We start from the raw sequence: 23188 nt of genomic DNA, 5'->3' as shown, positions 1-23188 counted from the left end.
CTGCCAAACCCCGTTCAGTTTTTTGAATATAAAAAATGGACATTGGCAGAGTGCGCCCAAAGGCTTATAATACATGACATGCATGCATAGCACAGCCAAACTTAGTCAGCGTAACAACATGTGCTTGGAATTTCCAAAAACAACAGCACGAGCCATTTTTTATTAATAGAAGTACTGTCTAAATGTCCTTTAAAATAAGAACTAAAAGTACAGTTTCGGCAGTTTTGGTGTGGGGGTATATACACCAATGTTGGTTTCATTCCCTTTCATTCAAACAAGTGCAACAAATTAAGCATGTACTTCTGGGGTTAAATACAAGAATGATTGGTGTAGATATCTTTCTTGAATAAATCAAAAGTATTTTTTCTGTAGGAAGAGTACTCCGTGCATAAAGATTTCACTATGTTTTTTTCTTTCCTAATTTGTTTTTAGAGGACGGCATTTGTTTCACTTTTAAATTATTGGCATGAACATATTAATTTGTAACCAAAAACATATACACGAACATTAGTTGTTAGATGGAAGACACTTTCATCATTAATTCTGAACAATGAAATAATCATTAACATTTATAAATTGAGTTCCTTTTTTCTTAAAATTTTTTTCAACTCGATAGAATTTGTGACTTTATTGTGTTATGTATTTTTAAAGAGTTTCAACCTACATGATAAAATTATCATTAAACCAAATAATGACTCTTTTCTTTTTCCTGAAAATAGCATTAAAATCAACAAGCGTATCAAATAACTACCGTTCACTAATCTAGGCTGCTATTACACTTGTTAACTCAAACAAACCTAAAGACATGTTGATGCTGCTATGATCTTCTAAATGGGAATCTAGAGACAAAAAGTCAACCAATCAACAAATGAGCAAATTTCTCACAAGAACACATTTTAAGTAAATTACTACAAACATAGATTAGCTAACTTTTCAGGTAACCAGGATTAATCTAGGCTCAGGCATGAGTTTGATTAAAAATGCAACCCTGCTAGACCCAAAAAGAATTTTATATTATTTTACAAGTAAATTAAATACCCACTATCATTAATCTCAAACTAATTAAGAGCCTAATTGCAGGCCTCATCAACTTTAATAATGTCTAAAGAGAGGAGAATCTGAGTAATGACATAAAAGCCAGAATCTATAACCAAACTAAGTGTCTATCTATCATAGAACTACTATTTGGCCTACGGCACTAAAAACGAACCTCACTTACAAATCCAACTGCTAAGCAATTTGCAATAAAAATAATAAACTAAGCACTGAGTATTATGCCAAACCATGGATTATTTTTTTTTTTCTACTAGACCAAAACATGGATCATTGGTACAACCATGAAGGATCATCATTCAACTAATTAACTTGGGTTTGAGGAAAATGTGAATTTATATGTCTCAGTGCATATTTGAAATGTAAGAATTGAATGGAATAAAATATAAGGGAATCAAATTTGTTATCTGATTTTTACATATTTTTCTTACACTTTTATTTCATTATATTCCTATCAATTCTATAAGCAAGTGATGCTAGCTAATTCTTACAATTTATACCAATCATATTCTTTTTCTCTTTCTTTTTCTTCTTTTTTTTTTTCTTTTGCAATGTGTAAAAATTGCAATTATAATTTAAAAGTTATGAACAAATTAAAAGGCATGCAAGATATTTGGGCAATACAAGAATATTAATTTTTTTAAAATCACATAAAATAACAGTAATTAACTTGTGTTTGATAAAACATGAATTTTATAGGTCCTCAATGCATATTTGCAATTAGTAACCGAATGAAATAAATGGAATCAGACTTGTTACCTGATTTTTACATATTCATTTTAGGACTGTCATTTCAATATATTCCTGTCAATTCAATAAGCAAGTGATGTTAGCTATCCTTAAATTTATACCAATCATATTCTTTCTTCTTCTTTTTTTGGCAAGGTGTACATAAAAATTGCAATTATAATTTAAAAATTACGAACAAATTAAAAGGAATGTAAAATGATTGGTAATACAAGAATATTAAATTTTTTAAATTACATAAAATAATAGTTTTCCAGTGCAATAAAAATTAAACTTAAGGCTTAGCAGTAAAACTAAATTAATAAAACGCCACGTAGTAGATAAATTATCTTATAAAAATATATAAATTTCTCTTAAACGCATGAATATTCTCCTTTGAAACTCTAATCAGATACTTGAGCCTGCATTAGGCAGCCATGAACCCAAAGTATCCCTAGTCCGATGATTGGGAGACCAAGAAAACAATAATGAACTGGAAGGCTTGACTTGAACAAACCCAACCAATGTTTGGGTCATGCCAAAAATTTGTTTAAAATGTAGCACTGTCTAGATCAAAAAAAAATACATATTTTATATTATTTTACAAGTAGAATACCCATATTAAATAATATTTTTAACTAATTATGACCCTCCAGGCCTCACTACCCCTATTAATGTCTGCCTAATACACCCATTTTTACACAAGATACATGTACAAATGATGTAAACTCTAAATTTTAAAGTTGGAACCAAATTAGAAGTCTACCTACCATAGAATAATAGAATAACAACTGCAATAGTGAAAACCAATTACACATCAATATGTATTCAATTAAAAAATAATATTGATCCAATGGCAACAAATTAAACACTCTTTAATTATATCAAACCAAGGATTGTTAGGCATAATCCATGAAAGATCTCGACTGAACTTGGATTTTCTAAATCATGAATCATCCATAATTCTTAGATTATATACTCTAAATATTACACTATAATTTTTACCCCACTTGGCCTACATATGCCACATGATTGAAGCTAAATAATCTTCCCAGAAAGTTGAGTGACACTTTTTGGGAAGAAACTGATTCAAGAAAGTAAGAAATGATCATTAGCATTAGTAAGGCTAATCCGCAAACAAAAACATCAATAAGGCTAATCCATTAGCAAGAAACCGATTAAGAACAGTACAAATAAAACACATAAATATATAGAAAGTTGATAAAAAAGAGAAGAAAGAGGGTGGAAATGGTCAGTTATGTTGGATTCTGAATGACAGCAACTAAACAGTATACTATTAGAGCTCTGCCAAACCTCACTGATCAGTACTTTGAATGAACAAAATGGACCATATTCAAATTGCAAGGTACCAGCACATAAGGCTGCTTGTGTTGCTAACACAAGAAGCTATGTTGCCAACACTTGATGTCCAAGTATTTTATTTTTGAAGTTGACCAAGACTCCTGCAGCTCTGCCAAACCCCACTCAGTATGTTTTGACTAATCCAACCAACACCTGTTCCCAGGATTGGAAATTTATGGTAGTGCAACTTTTCCCTCCCAAGAGGTAATATTTTATCACCAAGTCTCAAGCTTTAAATACCCCAACCATTTCTATTCACTTACACCCACCAACTGGACAGCCATTCTCCGATCAACGCTTGGTCAGTCACAAGCACTCAAAATTGTGCAGTACTGACTATGGCGTGCAACTCTCTTCCAGCTCACGTTAACCTAGTCCTTCTCACAATCTCACCCTTACCTTCCCTTAACATTACTAACCTTACGACACGCCACAACCACTGATACCTAACGCACTGAAGATGAGCGAAGAGTACGTAACGACAAGTCCATTTCCCAACACCAATCCTTAAGGGGGCTGGTTTCTGGACGTGAGTATTATATCACAGAAATTGGTGTACACATTGTGATGTTGCTCCAAGTGTTGTATCTTAACAGTGACATTCCCAAATCCCCGCTCGTTCCACTTTTTTAAATCCAACTTCAATGCTGCCAATTTCTTAGCTAGTATGAAACTAGGATTTCCTTGGAACAAATGGGATGCCCGCCACTCCTTCACTTTATCAACAAAGTTCTCCACCCTCGACCACATATTTTCAAAGCAAAAAGGAGTTCTACCTCTCCGATGATTCCCCACCCCCCCCCCCCCCTCCAACAAAATTGGGTAGTGATCAGAAAGTATTTTGGACAGCCTTCTCTGCGAAAATTGAGTGAAGTGATCCGCCAAGAACAGAGAGAAAAGAAACCGATCTATTCTAGAAGCAGAGGAAGAATTAGACTAGGTGTAAAGGCCTCATTCCATAGATATAGCCATCAACCCATGAAAAGAGATAAAATCCAAAAATTCATGCATAGCCCAAGTATAGCTTACAGCACCTAGTCTTTCTGATGGGAAGCAGATTATATTAAAATCACCTCCTAGGCACCATGGCGAATCCCACCAACTAATCAGCCCATTCAGCTCCTCCCACATTTTCCTACGCCTCTGGTTCAAATTTGGCCCATAAACACCTGTGAAAGCCCACTCAAATTGATCACCAACATTTTTAAATTTGCATGAAACAAAAAAAATACCCCACTGCTTCCTCCACCTTTTCCACTACCCTTCAATCCCACATCAAAAACAATACCTCCAAACGCACATTCTGAACCCAAGTACAACCAGCCTACATATGGACAACTCCATATACTTCGGACAATTCCTCTAGTAATCTATTCAAGTTTAGTCTCTTGCAAACATACAATATCAGGTTTCCATGTACACAACAAATTATGAATATGTAGCCTCATCTCAACCTCATTCAATCCTCTGACATTCCATGAAAGTATCTTCAGATTCATTTAGAAACAAAGAAAGCCCGCTCCCTATTAATACCACTTCGCCTAGATGAAGTAGAACCATAATTAATTGAACAGAATAAACTTTTCAATTCTCTTAAAACTTTCGCACCAGTTCTCTTCAAGTCACGTGCATTTTTTTCCAGAGTAGTCGTACAGTGTAATTCAGCCTCAACAGCCAGCAAAAAAGTGGTTACTTGATTTTCCAAACCTTGTAAGGACATGCCCAGAAATTTTTCAAACCCTTTAAATCTTCTTTGGAACCACTCAAAATAAGGTACTTCCCTTACTGGACTCTCCACATCCACAACTTCCTGTCGTTCCATAGTCAAGGGTAAAGAAGAGGCTAGTGATTCCACTACTAAAGGTGGCAAACCCCTCTCATTAGGTAGCTTAGCAACCTCTGTATCGTTGTCCGAGGCAATCCTCCACAAGTACATCATTCCCATCAAACTAAGCTGGTAACACCTCCAAAATATCTACAGGCTTCAACTGAACCAAGGACAATTTGTTTTGCCAAACCCTCTGTGACTTCACCAGGTGGCAAAGAAATCTGAATTGGAACCGCAACTCTTCTTCCATCTTGCAGCTCAAGCACCCACTACTCATAATTTCAACACTTCTTGAAAATATTGTCGGAATGTTCCTAAAGAATCAATTGGATGTCTCGCTACAAGTTTTCCTCACCATCAAATGTGTTTGCTGACTCACCGGTGTTGAGGCACTCTTTATCGGCCTCATCATAGCCTAATTGCTCAGTATCGGTCTTGTCGAAGCCTAAGAGCTCAGTATCGGTCTCATCGATGCCGATACTGTCAGTCCCAGTGTCATCGGAAGATTTCCTCGACCGGGCTAGCATCGACGCGCTTCGGTGATCAACTTCAGATTGCTTCGAATCGAGAACCACAACATCGCCCCTTCTCACTGAACTCCCCAAGGCTAAAGATGACGATTTTGGATTCTGCGTCTTATTGTTTTGAAGGGCTTGTGTTGGTTTGGGCCGCCAGACTGAGATGGGCTTGGGATTAGGTATGGGCTTTGGCTTGAAGGGAGCTTTGGGCTTAAAAATTTTATTGTTTTCCTTGATCTTCTCCGTACAACCCACTTCCTGAGCTTGAGTAACTTTAGACCATATTACCTCCCATTCTCCATCCGGCCCACTATGCAATTTGAGTCTTATATTCAGAGATACATAAGAGTTTGTGTTACTGTAGACACCCCAATTTTACCCAGGTCATTTTGAGAAGACTCGGCATGCTAAAAAGTTGACCTTGTATTCCCAGGAATGGAAGGATCCGATTGAGTATCAGTTTATTTCAAAATTGAGTCCCGTTTTATTTCAAAATTGGAGTCCCAGTTATTTCTAATTGAGTCCTTTTCAAAATTGAGTCCAAGTATTTTAAAATTGAGTCCCGGTATTTTTAATTAGAGTTTTAGATGTTTTTATGTTAAGTCCCAGTATTTTTAAATTAAGTGCCGGATATTTTTAAATTGGAGTCTCGTTTTATTTGGAGTCCCAGTTATTTTATTTTTTGAGTCTCGGTTATTTATTTTTGGGTTGCAGTTATTTAAAAAAAAAAAAAAGTAGAGTCCCTTTTATTTTTGAGTTGTTAAATTGAGTTCAGGACCTTTTGTTTCTGGGAAATCAAGTTCGTTTTTTTTTTTTCCCAGGCCTATCCTTAGTTGATTGTTGGAATGAAATTAAAATAGAGAGGCTTTTGTTGCATGGGCCATGCAGCCCATGCAAAAGGAAAGAAAGGGGCCACATTCTCCAAAATGAATTAGGGCTTCTTTTAGGGTTTTGAAGTGTTATAAAGTGGGCTAGGGGCTGAATAAAGCAAGGGGACACGACCATAGGAAGAGGAGGAAGAAGAGGAGGAGGAGCAAGAAGAAGAAGAAGAAGAAGAAGAGGAGGAGCAGCAGCAATACAGCATCATCGGTGCCTGCACAATCAGTTTGATGAAGCCAATCGAACGGTGGTTTCTCATCCGATCGAATTGAAATTTTACCAGGCTGTTCCTGACTCATTAATTTTAATTTTCACTTATTGGATTTTTATTTAGAGCTTTTAAGCTTCGATTTTTATTTCTTGGACAGCCAACTTACCGCAGCAGCAGCAAGTTCGCCGGTGCTGCGTGATCGACTTAATGAAGCCAATCAAATGGTGGTTTCTCATCCAATTGAATTGAAATTTTACCAGGTTGTTCCTGATTCACTAATTTTAATTTTCACCAATTGGATTTATATTTAGAGCTTTGAAGCTTCTATTTTTATTTCTTGGACAGCCAACTTACCGCAGCAGCAGCAGTTCGCCGGTGCTGCGTGGTCGACTTAATGAAGCCAATTGAACAATGATTCCTTATCCGATCTAATTGAAATTTTACCAAACTGTTCCTGACTCACAAATTTTAATTTTCACCATTTGGATTTTTATTTAGAGCTTTGAAGCTTCTATTTTTATTTCTTGGACAGCCAACTTATTGCAGCAGCAGCAGGTTCGCCGGCGCTATACGGTTGACTTGATGAAGCCAATTGAACAACGATTCCTTATCTGATCGAGTTAAAATTTTTTCAGGTTGTTTCTAACCCTTTTTTATTAATTTTTACCGGTCGGATTAACTTTTTGAGCTTTACAACTTTATTTTTATTTCTTGGACAGCCGACTCACCGCAGCAGCAGCAGGTTCATCAGCGCCTGCGCAGTCCGCGTGATGTAGATGATCGGATGGCGATTACTCGTCCGATGAAATTGAAATTTTTGCAGGTATTATGTTCACATGTCTTTTATCAGGTATGTGTTGTCTGGGTAGGTGAGTGTTTGGGTGTGTATTGTATTTTGCTTGTTCCTTTTTGTATTTCATGTTTATTGTAGTTGTATTATTTAAAGTTTTAGAGTTATTGTTGTATTATTTAGGTTGCATTTGTATTATTTAGTCTTTCAGTCTCTATTTAGTTTTTTTTCATATTGTTCTTGTATTATTATCATTGTGATATTGTACATACTTAGGGTCTTGATTATTTAATAGGGTTTAATTATTTCACTTTATTATAGTTTAGGTATTTTCAGGGTTTGGATTATGTCATGTTCACATTTATTAGGGTTTTGATCACTTCATAGTATTTTTGTGTACTTGTAGGGTTTAAATTGCTTCCATATAGATTATGTATCATATATAAGGTTTTTGATTGGTTTCCATGTTTAGGATTCAATTACTTACATATAACTTCTGTACTAATTTTAAGGATTTCATATCATTGTATAGTGATCATAAGGGTTTCCATATGATGTATATTAATTTTTAGGCTTCTATAATATTTAATATTGCTAGGTAGAATTCAATTTATTTGCATATTTATTTTTAAGGATCCCATCTTATGGCATATTGGTTTCTCTTGAGATTGTGTATATTTCATATCAGATTCATGAGTTGAATTATTTCCATAATTTCTTTCTTTTTCTTTACATGTTTATATATTGTATATAATTTCTTGATTTTAATTATTTCCATACTAGGGTATATCATTAGGGTTAGATTGATTGTTAATACTTGGGATTTTATCATTGAGATTTTGACTATTATGATATATAATATTTACGTGTTATGATTTATAATATTAGTAGTATATTATTTTCTTTATTAGCTATTTGAAATTTCGGTAAAATACAAAAAATAATGAAAAAAGAGAAAATTAGGAAAAAATTCTAAAAATATTTTTGACTTGACTTTCACTGTTTTCTTTAATTGTCTTTTTGTTATTTCAAAATTCAACAAAATGTGGAAAAATATTTTTAAAAAAATCAGAAAAATAGAAAAAATCAAGAAAAATATTTTGAGACCTGTAAATCATTTTTTGACACCATTTGAGTTCCAAAAACCTCCCAAACTAGTATTTTCATACTTAGAATAATCGTATAAGATTTCCAAAATTTGGCAGTATATTTTGTAAAGTATTTTCTCGATTTTCTTCCCTATGATTTTAACAAAATGGTATGAGCCCTTTGAGCTTCACGTACCCCGTTTCTGAGGGAATATATATTTATTACATAAATATACATGTGGGGCATTCACGTACATGTGCATTTTGTAAATTCATAAAAGAAGTAACCTAAAAGGCTTTTAAAATTTAGTTTGGGATAATTTCATAATTAATTAGGTACCGTTCGTAAAAACGGGCGCATAGGGGGTGCTCGTACCTTCCCCTTGCGTAACCGAACTCCCGAATCTAACTTTGGTAACGCAGACCAATTCTACCCTTAATTGGGTAGTAATCAAGTGTTCTAACTACACTAAAAGGTTAGTGGCGACTCCAATATTCCTATTTTTCCTGAAAGTTAAAACTACAATTTTTATTTCGCCGATCCCGGGGCACCCGCGCTCCCGGGACGTCGCGACAGTTACCGCTAACATTCTCAGTAATTTCCACCGAAACATTAGCCTTTGATTTTGCTTGTTCCTTCCCAATACCCAAATCACGTATATCGTGTCTATGATTTCTCAATTTTGAATTTTGAGAATATGGCATTAATTGCTTTCCATTCTAGCTAACACCATCATCTCTCCGACCCCCCTCCACCGCTGCCAACAGAAAAGTTTTGGAATTCTCCCTTGTGAGTTTAAGTGCAGATTGGGATGTCTGTTTGCTGGCTACCATCTCAGGAGCAATGGCTTTCCGTATATGAAATCCAAACCCTCTCCACCCACTGCCCAGTTTTCCTTCTAGCACCACCAGAAATCTTTTCCGACGGCCATGTATAAGTTCCGAGATCATTAAAAAACAACCATGTGCATTGGATCCCAACTGCAAAATAAATACTTTCTCACCATCTTTGAATGTTCGTGCAAAATTACCAAGAATTACATTGGACATTAGCTCCTCCACAATAGCTAGCAAACATTTTGCACTCTCTTTGCCCATGCAAACTGATCGGAGAGAGTATCGATTTCGCTCAAAACTGTGTAACATGAAATAAGAACCACCCTCCTCAACTGAGAATTCAAAAGTCTTGGATTCTACGAAAAAAGAAAATAGAACCCCCCATTCTTGAGCATATATCAACCACTCTAAGTTAATCTTCAAACTTTCTCAAAAACTGTAGGAACCTTCGGGATTATTGTCCTCTGTGAACATGGCGTTGCAGCCTATCATCTTTTGGGTAAACCATCCAATTCCTTGATTATAACCGTTCTATTCTTAAGAATAAACATTCCTAGAACCAACAGTAACCTTACATTTTAAAAATCCAATTACAAAAGTGGTCAAAAACGCTCTTGACAGAAACTTTCAAATCATAATATCATTTAACCTTGGTCCGCAATAGAAAAAGATCTAGTCAAAAAAAAAAAGAACTTTTAAATTTCAACCTCTGATAACCCTATGTTTGGATGCACGGAGTTATTCAGGTTTTAAATTTGGAATTATCTGGAATTTGAAGAAATTCAATAAAAAATTTGCATTGCATATATATGACCAAGTCAACAAAAATTGAATACAAGAATCAGACTTAATATTTCCAAATGTAGGCACAAAACAAAGTGTACCAAACACTATCAAGAGATTCTTCTTGGCTTTAATATGATTCTATGTTTTAAAAGTCGCTTGCAAGGTATGCCTCAAGGCAAGGCGACACAAAAACTCATTTAAGGCATTCTTTTAAAAGATGCATACGATTTGTCGTTTGTGGCTTTTGCCTATTATTAAGGCGTACACCTTTTATCCTTTCACACGTGACACATACACCTTTCATAATTGTGTTTTCTTCAATTTTTTATAGAACAATTAGCACATAAAATGCACAAAGATTGAAAACCCCTCCATTGAAAGCACTTCACCCTCTAATTCAACAACTAATAGTAGAGTCACCTTCTATCCCGCCAATGACTCCCTTCTAACGACCTCCATGATCTCTAGCAACACCAATATTGTGAGGGACACCAATATTGCGCTCTAGTGGCGTTCGTTATCATGTTCAATGGTTGCTAGATATGTAAAGAGGCAATAGATATAAGGTTGACATTCAACTAAATGTGTTTCGAGTGAGCTACTCTAGGTGAAGTAAAACTTGGCAAGTGAGATGGAACTTCACTCAAATCTCCATATTAAAATGTTAGATCTTATTCATGAGGTTTGCAACTTAAATATTTTTTTCTTCAATGATTTTAGTGATTTTCGTGATTCTTCACTCCATCTCTATTATCCTAACATCAATGGTTGTTACATTAGCCATTAACACAATCATAGTTGTCGCATAAGAATAGTTGTCGAAAATGAGATTGGTGTCTTGTTCCTTGGTGTGCAAGAAGAGTATCCTCAGCATGAGTAAGCTTCAGAAGCCGAGAGAGAGAGAGAGAGAGAGAGAGAGAAGCCCATAGAATTAGAATCAATTGAGAGAGCAAAATGGTTTTTATGATGTTTAGAAGTTTTATTCTTAGCTCCCAAAGAGGGTAAGGCAAGGATAATTTTTGGCTTAATTGATGTCATCAAGTAACCTTAATTCATGCTACTTGTCACTAGGCCAAAGTTGGTGCAGCTACTTGTTAAAATTACAGCCTTCTTTCTTTCATTAGTTTCGCAAGAGATTACAATCTTTGGATTCTGTTTCACGTAATGGATAACCAATATCAATAGCTAGAGCTGAGTCATAGTGGAGTAATAGCAGAAAATTTGGATGTAAATTATACACACAAATTTTTTAGTCAGATCGGAGGCTTTTTGTCGATCACTAGGTCCAAGTTACACAACACAAAATTGCCCATCTCTTATCCCATACCTTTTTCAACTTTCTTTAAAGAACCTCCAACAAGCATGAAAGTGTGAGATTCTAACTATTGGGATGCCCTTTAAGGGACTCCAATTATCAAAATATAAAGAGGTTTTTTTGTTGTTTCCAATAGATTCTCTTTCCTTTAAATATTTGTTCAGCACTCAAAATAAAATTAACTCTTATTTAAGCAAGGTAGCGAAATATTAAGTCACACACATCTAATTATATGAGATTCACCATCAATCTCAATTTATAAATTCTATTTAGGACAGGAAAAACATAAAAAACAAAAGGAATGACAAACACAAATTACACACCACGATGACTATTTTATTATTTCAAACAATGGAAATATCTTCCATCAATACATGCAATCAATATAATCCAATTGATCAACATATTCAAGTAACCAATTAAGGTGAAACAAATACAATACTGAATACAATTACCAAAAAATCATTTTATAACTGTGCACAGCCTCTTTTGTATGTACATAGAATCCTTTTGGTTCATTCAGGAAGCATATCCACAAGAACCATTCTCACATTTAACCCCTGAATCACACACTTTGTTGCACTTGCCACAATGAAATGTATCAAATCCAACATTGGTGCATTTACCAGCACAACAAAGCTGTCCAAAACCACATTTATGCCCGCATCTCCCACAGTTGTTCTTGCCTCGAAGGACATTCTGGCAATGGTTCTTGCAGCAAAAAAGATGGCCTGCACCGTTATTGGCTGAAATCCCATTGCATATGTTGCTACTAACATCACAATGTGCACTTTTTTTTACAATACTTACTAAAATCAACCCGCATTGACCCAGTGTTGAGAAAAAGAGTGTCAATGACATACTCTTCATATTCTTCCATATCGGTAGTGATCAAAGAGGGCAGTATAGAGGGGGAGGCTAGTAATGTTAGAGGGAGGGTAAGGATGAGAAGGATGGTTGTGAGTTTGATGAGAGTGGCAGCCATATTCACTACTGAAAGTTTCAAGTTGTAGTGAGGCTGAGACGATGGAAATGAAAAATGGCCAGTTGGTGGGTGAAAGGCAATGGAAATGGTGCGGGGGCATGTAAAGCATGAGATTTTGTGATAAAAAATTAATCCCTCTTGGGAGATCGTAATTCCACAAGTTCCAATCCCTAAGGTCGAGAGTTCGTTGGATTAGTCAAGAATAATGAATGGGGTTTGGCAGAGCCATAGTCTTGGTCAATTTCGAAGTGAAAAAAGTTTTAGTTTTTTTTTTTGGGGGGTGGGGGGGGGGGGGGGAGCTTCAGCAGTTCTGTGAACCTTACTAGCTGCTGTTTCAAAAAAAAAAAATCTTCCTTTTTTGTTGTATTTTCAATGGAAAATCACGAGGAAATTGAGGTGAAGTAGGTATATCTCCACATTGCATAGATTGGCATGGATTGGTCTATGACCTACACATGTATGTCACTTATATTCCTTTCTATGATCACCTATACACACACACACACACACACATTAAAGAGGATATTGCAGCAATATCTGGTATGTTTTATTTATAGATAAATTCATGTGAGTAAATATTCCACAATATGTTTAATTAAAAAAATATTTCCTTAGAATGACCAATTTGCAGTATTCCTTTGATCCTTGCAATTTGGCCAAAAGATGGCATCTCCAGCCGCTTGAATTCTTACCTCACAATCTCACATCACCATGTGTATGTAATGATATTGTTGAATGAATGTGAGAGCATTGGGCAGCCTGCCATTTCAACCAATGTATGTAAACTTGAATATTTTAAAGTCCAGTTTGCCTGCAAGGCCTACTTTTCCATACTACTTGGTCTAGTTGCGGTTTTAGTGGTACTAGCTAGCTACCCATGGCGCATGAGCATTCCTTTTATTCGATCTTATTATTTTAAAGAGATTCTTAATGACTTAGATAAAAGTCATCGTATTTCAAAGACCACTAAATTAAGATTTTAATTGAACTAGACCCACCTGGTTTTACAGGCCAAGTTGTGTTATCAGACTCGCAGAGTCTGGTCCTCCACCAAACCCCATCTGATTTCTTCTCTAACCCCCAACAAAACTTGGCCATTGGCTTGCAAGCAATTGAAACCTGGAAAAGAAACTATTTTACAACTTGGTCTATCCAAAATCAGCATGCAACTTGCCTGCAGTTATTGACAAACTTAAAATAAACATGGACTTCGGCAGAAGTGGAACTTGAACTTTCTGACCCTTTCTAATTATCCCCACAACACTCAAGTTATTACTAAACTTCAAACTATAAATACATACTCTATTCCCTTGGGTTCAACTCAAGCATTGGACAGCTCTTCCCTTTCTGAACTGAGAGATCAATATATCATCAATGATTGCTATAATTCTCATCCAGCTCAAAGCCATCCTTCTCACCCTCACCCTATCTCTAATAGTACTAGCCTCACCCTCTTCCATGGCCTCTTTGATCACCAAAGATGCAGAAGACTATGAAGAGTGAATAATCGATACTCCATTTTTCAACACTAGATCCTTGAGGTGTCGGCTTCAGGCAAGTATAATAAAAAAAGATACACATTGTGATGTTAGTAGCAACATATGCAATAGGATTTCGGCAAAAAAATGGTACTAGTCATCTCTAAGAACCATTGCTGGAATGTCCTTCGAGACAAGAACAAATGCAGGAGGTGTGGGCACAAGTGTGGCTTTTGACAACTTTGCTGTGGGGGTAAATGCACAAATGTCAGTTTCAATGCTTTTCACTGTGACAAGTGCAACAAAGCATGCAATTCAGGGGTTAAATGTGAGAATGGCTCATGCAGATATGCTTCATGAATAAACCAAAAATATTTGTACATATAGCGGTCCATACACTGGAATTTCACTTTCTTCGTCGTCATCTTCTTCTTATTCTTCTTCTTTGGTTACATTGTTTGTTTCACTTTAATTATTTACATGTATATATTGATTGATTGGATTATATTGAAGAGGGAATGAAAGTCCAAAAGCTAATGCATAAACAATAATTTTTAGATAGTAGAAAATTTCGTTATTCGTTCTAAATCATGAAATAATTATAATTCTTTATAAATTGAGTTCTTCCTTACTTTTTTTTTCTTCTTTTTTTTCGGATGGATAGATTTTCTAAATCAGAGAATGGTAGTGGTTTTTTTAGTACAGATAAATCATATAATTCAACAAGTGCAAAGTCCTGCAGGGGACATTATCCCAACAGTTGCAACTTGGATTTCCATCTTGGAGGTCTCGAGTTCGAATCTTATTACGGGTAAGAAAGGCTATGAGATGGGAGATGGGCTACTTCTTGTTGTTTGGCGTAGGCTAACTAAGCCTCCAATGGACCTATATACCAAAAAATAAATCCTTTTAAATTGGGAACAATGAAAATGAAAAGTTCTACATAAATTATCAAGCCACCCACTTCAAAAGGGTAGGTATCTTATCAGTGAGCTAAACCTTAAAAGAAAGGATGATATTAATCATAGAATATGTTAAAACCTTTGAAAAAAAAAATCAAAAGAAAGTTAGAGAATTGAAGGAGAAAGGTGAACAGTGAAAGGTGAAAAGAGTTAGATTAGGAGAGGGAGAGAGACAGAGAAGGAAAGAGATAAAAGGTAAAGATAGAGATAGATGTAGAGATAGATCGAGATAGAGAAAGAGATAAAAAGGGAATAAAAAGAGATGGAAGGATGACATTAGGTCAGGATAATTGTATTAGGATTGATAATAGTGTATGTGTCTCTTTCTCATTGTTACAAGGCTATTTGTAGGCTTCCTAAACTCATTTCCGCTTCTAAAGTCATGGGCAAAGATTGTCTCAACAATTCAATGCCTATCCTATGATTTATACTTCATGGTTCTTTAGAAGTTAAATAAAAGTGTTAACTGTTCTTACTTTCCAAAATTTAAACCCCCTAGTTCATTTCAATTTAAAATAAAACACCTCACTACACTTTTTCACTCCTAGGACGCAATTGCAGCTATTTCTCAACTAACTTCACTGGTTTTGATGATGTGTCCAATGGATGATGATCGAACCTTGGATAATGATTATACCTTGGTTGATCAAAACATACCCTTCATGCAAGGTTAGATTAGTCTAGTCCTTGGTTATCTCTTAATTGGGTGTCTAATTAATCGTGTTATTTGGTCATTCTGTTTGGGCTCCTTACCATGTAGAAATCACTCCATCTTCCACATGGTCCCATTTTGAATGCACACAAATGATATAGATAAGTGCAAAAGGGGGAAAAAAAAATCCCCTCATTCCCAAAGAAAAAAAAAAAAAAAACGCAAATTTCAATCCCTTGTAACACTACATTTCAATGCATAGAGTTCAAGTTTTAAATTTGGAATTATGTAGAATTCAAAAAAACTAAATAAAATTCATATTGCGTATATCCAAATCCACACAATTTTAAATTCAAGAGTTGAACTCAGTGCTTCCAAACATTGCATAAATATTCTTACTCTTATTGCTATTCATGTTTTATGTTATTACAAATAATATATGAAAAAACTGACCACTAAACAAAGTGTACCAACCGCTACAAGTCATTATTGTTGGTTTTGATATACTTAGTGTAATCAAAATTGGCTTCAACTATAGAGTTTTATGGTTCTACATTATCCAGCATAGGAGAAACCAGATTGAGAAGTTTGTTTAATTTATATAGAAACTCCTTATTTTCTATCTTTTATAGGTGAGTAGAGAGTGTACTTAGGCCAAGCACAGACGTGTATGGCATCTTGCCCCACACACATGTAATCGTGAAAAAATTTTATCAAGTTTTATGTTTTTCCTTTTTTTCTTTTTTTTTTTTTTGAATTTAAGTAAAAGTAGCAGTAAGTTAATGCCAATCATGTCCATTGTGAATTTATCTTTTAGCTACTTAGCAGGCTAATGGAGCTCACTGTTGATCTAGTTTAGTAGAATCGATAGAGAAATTCTCAATCCATATATTCTAAACTGCAAATCAATGCAGGATCAAAATCCATGAACCGGTTGACAGTGATGCTTAAGGGATTTGAGAATGGTTTGAGGACGAGGTATCCCTTTGTCTGTACATTGTTGCACATTTCAACAAAATTGATCAAGTGCTACCTATAGGAGTTCCATTTCTATTGAATTTTAGGAAATCAGGTGGTTGATAAACAAGCATCCATAGGCTGTTAGCTTTTTAGTACATAAAGCAACTGTGTGGAGGAATAGCACTAATCTCAATAAACACACCAAATAGTTGCCAATTATCACTAATCTATGAAGCCATTTGGAGAAAAAACACATTTGTGCCAACATAAAAACTTGCCGACATAAATTCTTGTGCCAACTTAAAAAACTTGCAAAAGAAAATCAAATAGGCCAAAAGACATGTAGCTATAAAGTTATAAATCATCACCTCAAACCCCTAAACATTTTTTGAACGTAGACCTTATCTTACTCTTAAAATTAAACGTGAAGAGTTGTGAAATTTTAATTTTGTTGGAGTGAAAATGCTAACCGGAGGTGCAGTGGTTCCAGGTGGTGCTTGGACGGGCAGCGATTGCAGGCAGCGCTCGCACGAGCAGAGGTTGCCGGGCGGTGCTACAGGTGGCTAAGGCACGAGCAGCGGTCGCATGGGGAGGCGCTTGCACTGGAGGCTGTCGCAGGCGGCGGTTAGGGATTTCAGGAGCCACAGTGGGGATTATTGAGAGGGGAGTCGCGCAGACCCCGGTGGGGGAGGGGGGAGAAGAATAGCAGACGAACGAACAGTGCACAGGGAATTTGCGAGGGAATATGCTCTCAACTTTCGTTTCAGTTAGACAAATCGACGTCGTTTTAACGTCATCACCTTAGGAATCTTTCTTGACATATCTTTCGTCGCTAGAACCATTATACTCGTCGAGTTTTTTGCGGAAATATTAACAAAAAACAATAAAAAATACAAAAATAGATCAAATATGTAATATTTACCAAATTATACCAAACTGACTTTCCAAAAGTCGGTTTGGGTTTTGAATCCAACCCCAGCCGCAACTTTTAGTTTTAAAAAAATAAAATAAAGGGGGGGAGGGGGGGCGAATTTTTTTTTATTGAAATTTTGCATGCATGGCAAGGCAAGGAGAGAGGGGGAGGCCGGGCTGAATTTTTTTTTTTTTTTTAAAAAGGACCAAACCGACTTTCCAAAAGTCGGTTTGGTGTTCAAAATTTTTAATTTTAATTTTTTTTATAAAGTGACCAAACCAACTTTTGAAAAAGTCGGTTTGGTGAATTTTTTCAATATATTCATATCATCTTTAAACTACTATCATCTACTATCACTTTTATAGTTGCATTATTTGCATTAGTTTCTTTGCCAAAGATATTTATTTTGTTTGCACACTCCCACTATATTTAACACTTAGAGATGGAGTTTGGTCCACTTAATTCATCTATATTGACATTGGGGATTATACATCTTTCCTATAGGGCATGGGAGGAAGATCATTCTGACGCCTTTAAAGGGCGTCAGTGTGTACGTACATTAGAAACCATGTGGCATGCTCATCCTAAAAGCATTCTGTGGATTCAACGAGTAGGGTTCTATCCACTGTACCAGATTCGGTATATTCGCTTAGACCATCATTTAATTAGTGCATTGTTGGAGCGTTGGAGGCTTGAGACACACATATTCCATTTTCCTTGTGGCGAGGCAACGATAACGTTACAGGATGTCGCAATCATCATAGGATTACCTATTGATGGTGACGTTGTTACGGGCATGATGCAGCAAGAGTGGGAGATGATGTGTCAAAACCTACTCGGATGCAACCCCCCCACTAGCCGAAGCGGACGAAACGGCACGTCCTTGTCTATGACATGGATGGACGGGAACTTACCTGATCTTCTTGATGAAGCATCTGAGGAGGTCGTATTGCAGGACGCTCAAGGGTACTGCGTTTAATGTGCGGCTTGTTATTCGTGAACAAGTCGCAACACTATGCGTCGTTAATGTTCCTCCCTCTGTTGAGTGACTTGGAGAGGGCATCGACGTATAGTTGGGGTAGTGCTGCACTTGCATGGCTGTACAGAGAGATGTGTCAAGTTGGTCGTATGCAGACGCAATTAATTGGAGGTGCTCTATTCCTCCTGCAGGTTTGGGCATGGGAGCGCATGCCCTTTCTTGCTCCAATTAGAGTTGGCATGCCACATCTGCCTGCTGATGTCAATGATGGCCCGTTCCCACTTGCGGTTAGATAGCGAGCTTCATTTCATGCCGCACATGTCCCTCAACATACTCTGCGGTCCTATCGATATGACATTGATATGATGCGTGAGGACCAGGTAATATCGTATTTATTTCATTTGAATTGTTCAATATGGGTTCAGAACGTTTACTATTCGTAGTAATTTTCTGACATAAATTCATTGTTAGCAGTTTATATGGATGCCGTACACTGCGGATGTCTATGCGAATCTACCCCATATATGCCTTATAGGTGTACAAATTTGGCTTGTTCGCACTCCTATGATTTGCTTTCAGATCATGGAGTGGCACTTGCCGGATCGTGTAATGCGGCAATTCGGGCTGAGGCAACAGATCCCTCGTCCAGCTCAGACAGGTTAAGACCCCAACAACCATCATTCGGATCTACATGACTGTGACCAGTGTGGCAGTCATCAAATCAACTTTCGCACTAAGTACGAGCGTACCCTCCAGATGTGGCAACACAAGCTAGACAATGCCATCTACATACTTAGGGAGCTTCCACTCCCTAAGCATACACCTCCATTGGCGGAAGATGGATATAATGACTGGTACCGATCCATCACGATTCGCTGCGTGAGTAGAACCGCCAATTTACACATGACAGTGGTGAGTGAAAAAATAACTAAATGCATGTAAAAAACATACTGGTTTTATATCATTAACTTATTCATATTGTGTCCAACGTATTTTTTTGTAGAAGCATATGATGGGGACCATCCACTTATCAGACTATGTCCCGACATGTCCCTCTAGACCAATTGCAGAGGCATGTATGCATTTTGTGGTTGAGGAAGCTCGTCAATCAATTCATAGGTCTAGCCACACCAACGCGGAGGGTCCTGAATCAGATGATGATGTCACAGCTACTGAGCAGGCATCGCATAGAAAAGGTCGTGGTGGACCTCGCCGCAGTCGTGGGGGGGCGTGTTCGAGTTGAGGGGGGGGCTCCCACCCAACCATCCCAGTGGATAGAAAGTGATTGGGGAGCATCAACATTGCAGTTCACACCGGAACAAACCTCAATGTGGCACGTAGAGGCTTTTTCTTCCCATATGCCATATGGGGGTTATCAGCATCAGTCTGGGGCATCCACCAGTACACCATACCATCCAGAGGCTCTGCAGTCCATACAAAGCGACCCACCTCCAATGTATCGGGAACAACAGCAATACCATCAATTTTCAAGCTCATCACCGATCCCAATCGATCTTTTCGTTGATGGGGGGTCGCTTGATGCTAGACTGGAGGAACATATCCCTCCAACAGCTGAAGGTAACGATGGTGTGGAAGGGGCAGCTGGACATCGCAGAAGGCAACGTCAACCTACGCAAGAACGACGCAAACAACCGCCAAGACAAAGGAGACCGCGACCATATGGGACTTAGTGACGCAAGAGTAGATTATTATGCATGTATACTTTAATGTTTTTTTTTCGAGCAATGAATAATAATAATCATATTTAATAAAAAATATTTGTATATAACTTTTTTGTACGAAATTTTTTTAAATTTATATTTATAAATTGACCATGAAATAAATTAATAACAAAAAAGAACAACGAAATAGAACTCGAGTACAACTCACTAATTTCAAAAGCTAAAAAGCTTAATGGCAACTCACAGATTTCAAGTACATTACACATTAAATACATATTTTGAATGTATTATGATGGTCCAGCATTGTCATGACCTCCAGTCCTCCTTGGACATCGATTGCGGTTGTGACCCTCTTCGTGGCAAAACCCGCTCCGCATCCTCCGACTGCCCTCTCGTATATCCATTTTGTTACGCAGTCTCGAACTTTTAGGGCGTCCTTTCTACCTAAGCAGCAAATTTCGATTACCGTATAATATTGGCACTACTGGATCCGTCCAATATTGTTCATGGAGGATGGGAATGAAGTCCATCGCATATGTCGCACAATGCTCCTGTACTGTGAAACAAGGGTCAATATAGCTTCTGTACCCCAATCTTCTTGCACCACAGATAGCTAACAAGTGAGAACAAGGGTAGTGTAGATTCTGCCACTTCCCATATGTACACTGACGTCCTTTTATGTCAACTGTTTGAATATTTCGACCCTTATTTGGTGGCCGCGGTGCAGTTTGAATGCTGAACAACCCCCTTTCAATGTTGAAGTTGATAACCTCATGTCCAGCATACACCATCTCCCTCCTCTGCATTTGCAACAACATATGTGGCGTGTAACCATTCCCCAACTCCATTGCCTGGCGAGATGCCTCTCATCGGGCACTAAAGTACTGTGCAATGCGATAAAATGTCATCTGGACAATGGCCGTTATTGGTAGACTACGAGTTCCTTTCAAGACGACATTAAAACATTCAATAAGATTTGTGGTCATGTTTCCGTACCTTCGACCACCATCGTGACATTGCGTCCACATGTGAGGAGGTATCTCTTCAAAAAAGGACTTTGCAATTGGCCCACCCTCTGTTAGGATTCTTTCCATCATACTATTGAATTTCCTAACTTGGTGCTCCCTACCAGCTATTTCAACCATCCGCTTGAGCATTGTATTGTGCACCCTCTGGTTGAAGTTGCTAACAATGTGACGTAAGCAAAACTGATGGTGCACACGCGGCGGTTACCAGTCATCGTTCTGACGAACGGCAGCAAGAATACCAACATGTCTATTTGATATAAGACACAAATTATCGCGATCGGTCACTTCATCCCGAATGCACTTAAGGAACCAGGACCATGTGCACAAACTCTCCTCCTCAATGATGGCAAACGCTATTGGAAATATTTGTTGATTTGCATCAGGGGCCGTTGCAATTAATAATTTACCTTTATATTTGCCGTACAAGTGCGTTCCGTCCGCACAGAGAACTGGAGGATAATGATGAAATCCCTCTATTGATGCTGCAAATGACCAAAACACACATGTCAAAATAGCAGCGTTGTTAGCATCAGGGATTTCTGTCCACGCCCACTTCACCTTTGTACCGGGATTTATTTCACACATAGCATGCATCCATTTTGGAAGCAGTTGATATGAAATATCCCAATCTCCAAACACCCTTGCAACTGCCATTTGCTTCCTAAGCCATACCTTTCTGTATGATACATGGTACTAGTACTTTGACCTCAAGTGTGCTTGCAAAGCTGCAATAGAAGCACCATCATCACTTTTGATAATTTCTACGACTTCATTTGCAATTAAGCTAGACTTCAATTGTGGGTGGTCCTGCGAAAGAGTCTCGTTTATGCATGTAAGTGGCCCTCTGTATTGTGTAATTTCAAACAGCCCATGCTTTTTACGTTGAGTTGCACGCAACCACCAAAAACAGCTCTCGTCTGCATTGCACCTAACCATCCACGTTGTTGGGGTGGATTGCACCACCTTAAAGTTGTGGTGTGTTTGCGCATGGTGGACGCGCACGGAGTGAATGAGGTCATCCTTCATGTTGAAAATCATACCTTTCCCAAATTCCAATACACCATCCCATCGAGTGCCCTCGAGTGAACTTTCAACTTCAGTTCTGATATGACCGGATTCAACATCAACCATGTACGCTAACACCTGCACATCGCATACCCTCTTGTGACCAACATGTGTGTTCTGAGGAGGCATCACAAATTCTTCATGGTGAACCCCATATTCATTTTGTTCACCAGCTTCATCTACCCCTGCGCCTGCCTCTTCAAAATCCTCTTCTATATCCTCTTCTTCCTCAAATTCACGGTTGTAGTCCATATCAGGTTACATTGGCCGAACCGTGTATGCCCCCCTCTCATTCATGACAATAGATGGAACTGTTTGGAAGTCTGGCATGGACACAGCTCCAGTTGAACTTCAGTCATGCCTATACTTTGTTGATTGTTCTGCTTCGTGATAATAATTGCTTCCCACATTGAATCCCTGCAAGGTAGACTCCTCACGTCAAAGCTCTGTTGTCAAGAATTCTGGTTGAAATGATGTATCGGGGATGTCATTCAAATCTAATGCCGCAGTCACCTGTGAAAGGTGATCAAATAGTCTGCTCGTCTTATCGATACCATATTCGGTATATGGTTGAGAATGGATGAATGCTCCCCCTTGCAAAGTTGGGGCTCCGCCCATACTACTACTTCAAGGACTGCGATTAACAAAAATCTCAACGACATATACGTCCTAATAAGAACTCTGCGGGTCCATCGCAATTACGACGTCTGCATCATTTTTTATTAGGACGTCAATGTAGAACAAATTTCCACCACCCCCTCATTACGGATATCTCGATGTCAGTTCTAACATGTATTCCTTTGGATCAATATCTAATCCTTCATATATTTTGCGTTTCAAACTTTCTAACTTCATCATTTTTCGAACTCGAATGGCTTTTGTTGGCCCAGCGCTGTACTCAATACTGGTTGATCCATGAATAATCTCACAGTCAATGTATAATAAGACCGTAACTTTGTTAGCTGACGAATTTGACGTCATTATGACTTATCAAAAGTAGAGTTTATCTGCAAGGTGGTAAGAAGGTTGGAGGATCAACAAATAAATGAAAAAGGAGAAAGCTTGAGTAATGGTTGAGGGATGATGAACAA

General features: G+C 37.5%; 2 protein-coding genes across 2 annotated transcripts; one reads left to right on the top strand and one right to left on the bottom strand.

Annotated features, from left to right (window-relative positions):
• Positions 1–17785: 17785 nt before the first annotated feature.
• On the top strand, positions 17786–18322 carry LOC131149096 (protein MAIN-LIKE 2-like). Its single transcript, XM_058099186.1, has one exon. It carries the CDS (start codon positions 17786–17788, stop codon positions 18320–18322), a length of 537 nt encoding a protein of 178 aa, XP_057955169.1.
• A 2548-nt stretch (positions 18323–20870) lies between these two features.
• On the bottom strand, positions 20871–21686 carry LOC131149092 (uncharacterized). Its single transcript, XM_058099172.1, has 2 exons — positions 21238–21686; positions 20871–21189 (listed from the first exon to the last, which is right to left on the bottom strand). Exons 1-2 carry the CDS (start codon positions 21684–21686, stop codon positions 20871–20873), a joined length of 768 nt encoding a protein of 255 aa, XP_057955155.1.
• Positions 21687–23188: the final 1502 nt, after the last annotated feature.

Source organism: Malania oleifera, chromosome 1, assembly GCF_029873635.1.
Source record: "Malania oleifera isolate guangnan ecotype guangnan chromosome 1, ASM2987363v1, whole genome shotgun sequence".
NCBI classification, from domain to species: domain Eukaryota; kingdom Viridiplantae; phylum Streptophyta; class Magnoliopsida; order Santalales; family Ximeniaceae; genus Malania; species Malania oleifera.
This window is presented reverse-complemented; position numbering and strand designations above follow the sequence as displayed.

Bases quoted from the DNA above. Each gene is read 5' to 3' on its own strand.
- LOC131149096 (XM_058099186.1), top strand. From the start codon at position 17,786: ATGGAGTTTGGTCCACTTAATTCATCTATATTGACATTGGGGATTATA.
- LOC131149092 (XM_058099172.1), bottom strand. From the start codon at position 21,686: ATGGCAGTTGCAAGGGTGTTTGGAGATTGGGATATTTCATATCAACTG. The intron at 21,190-21,237 runs GTAACCGCCGCG...TCACATTGTTAG, and splicing joins GTTCGTCAGAACGATGACTG to CAACTTCAACCAGAGGGTGC.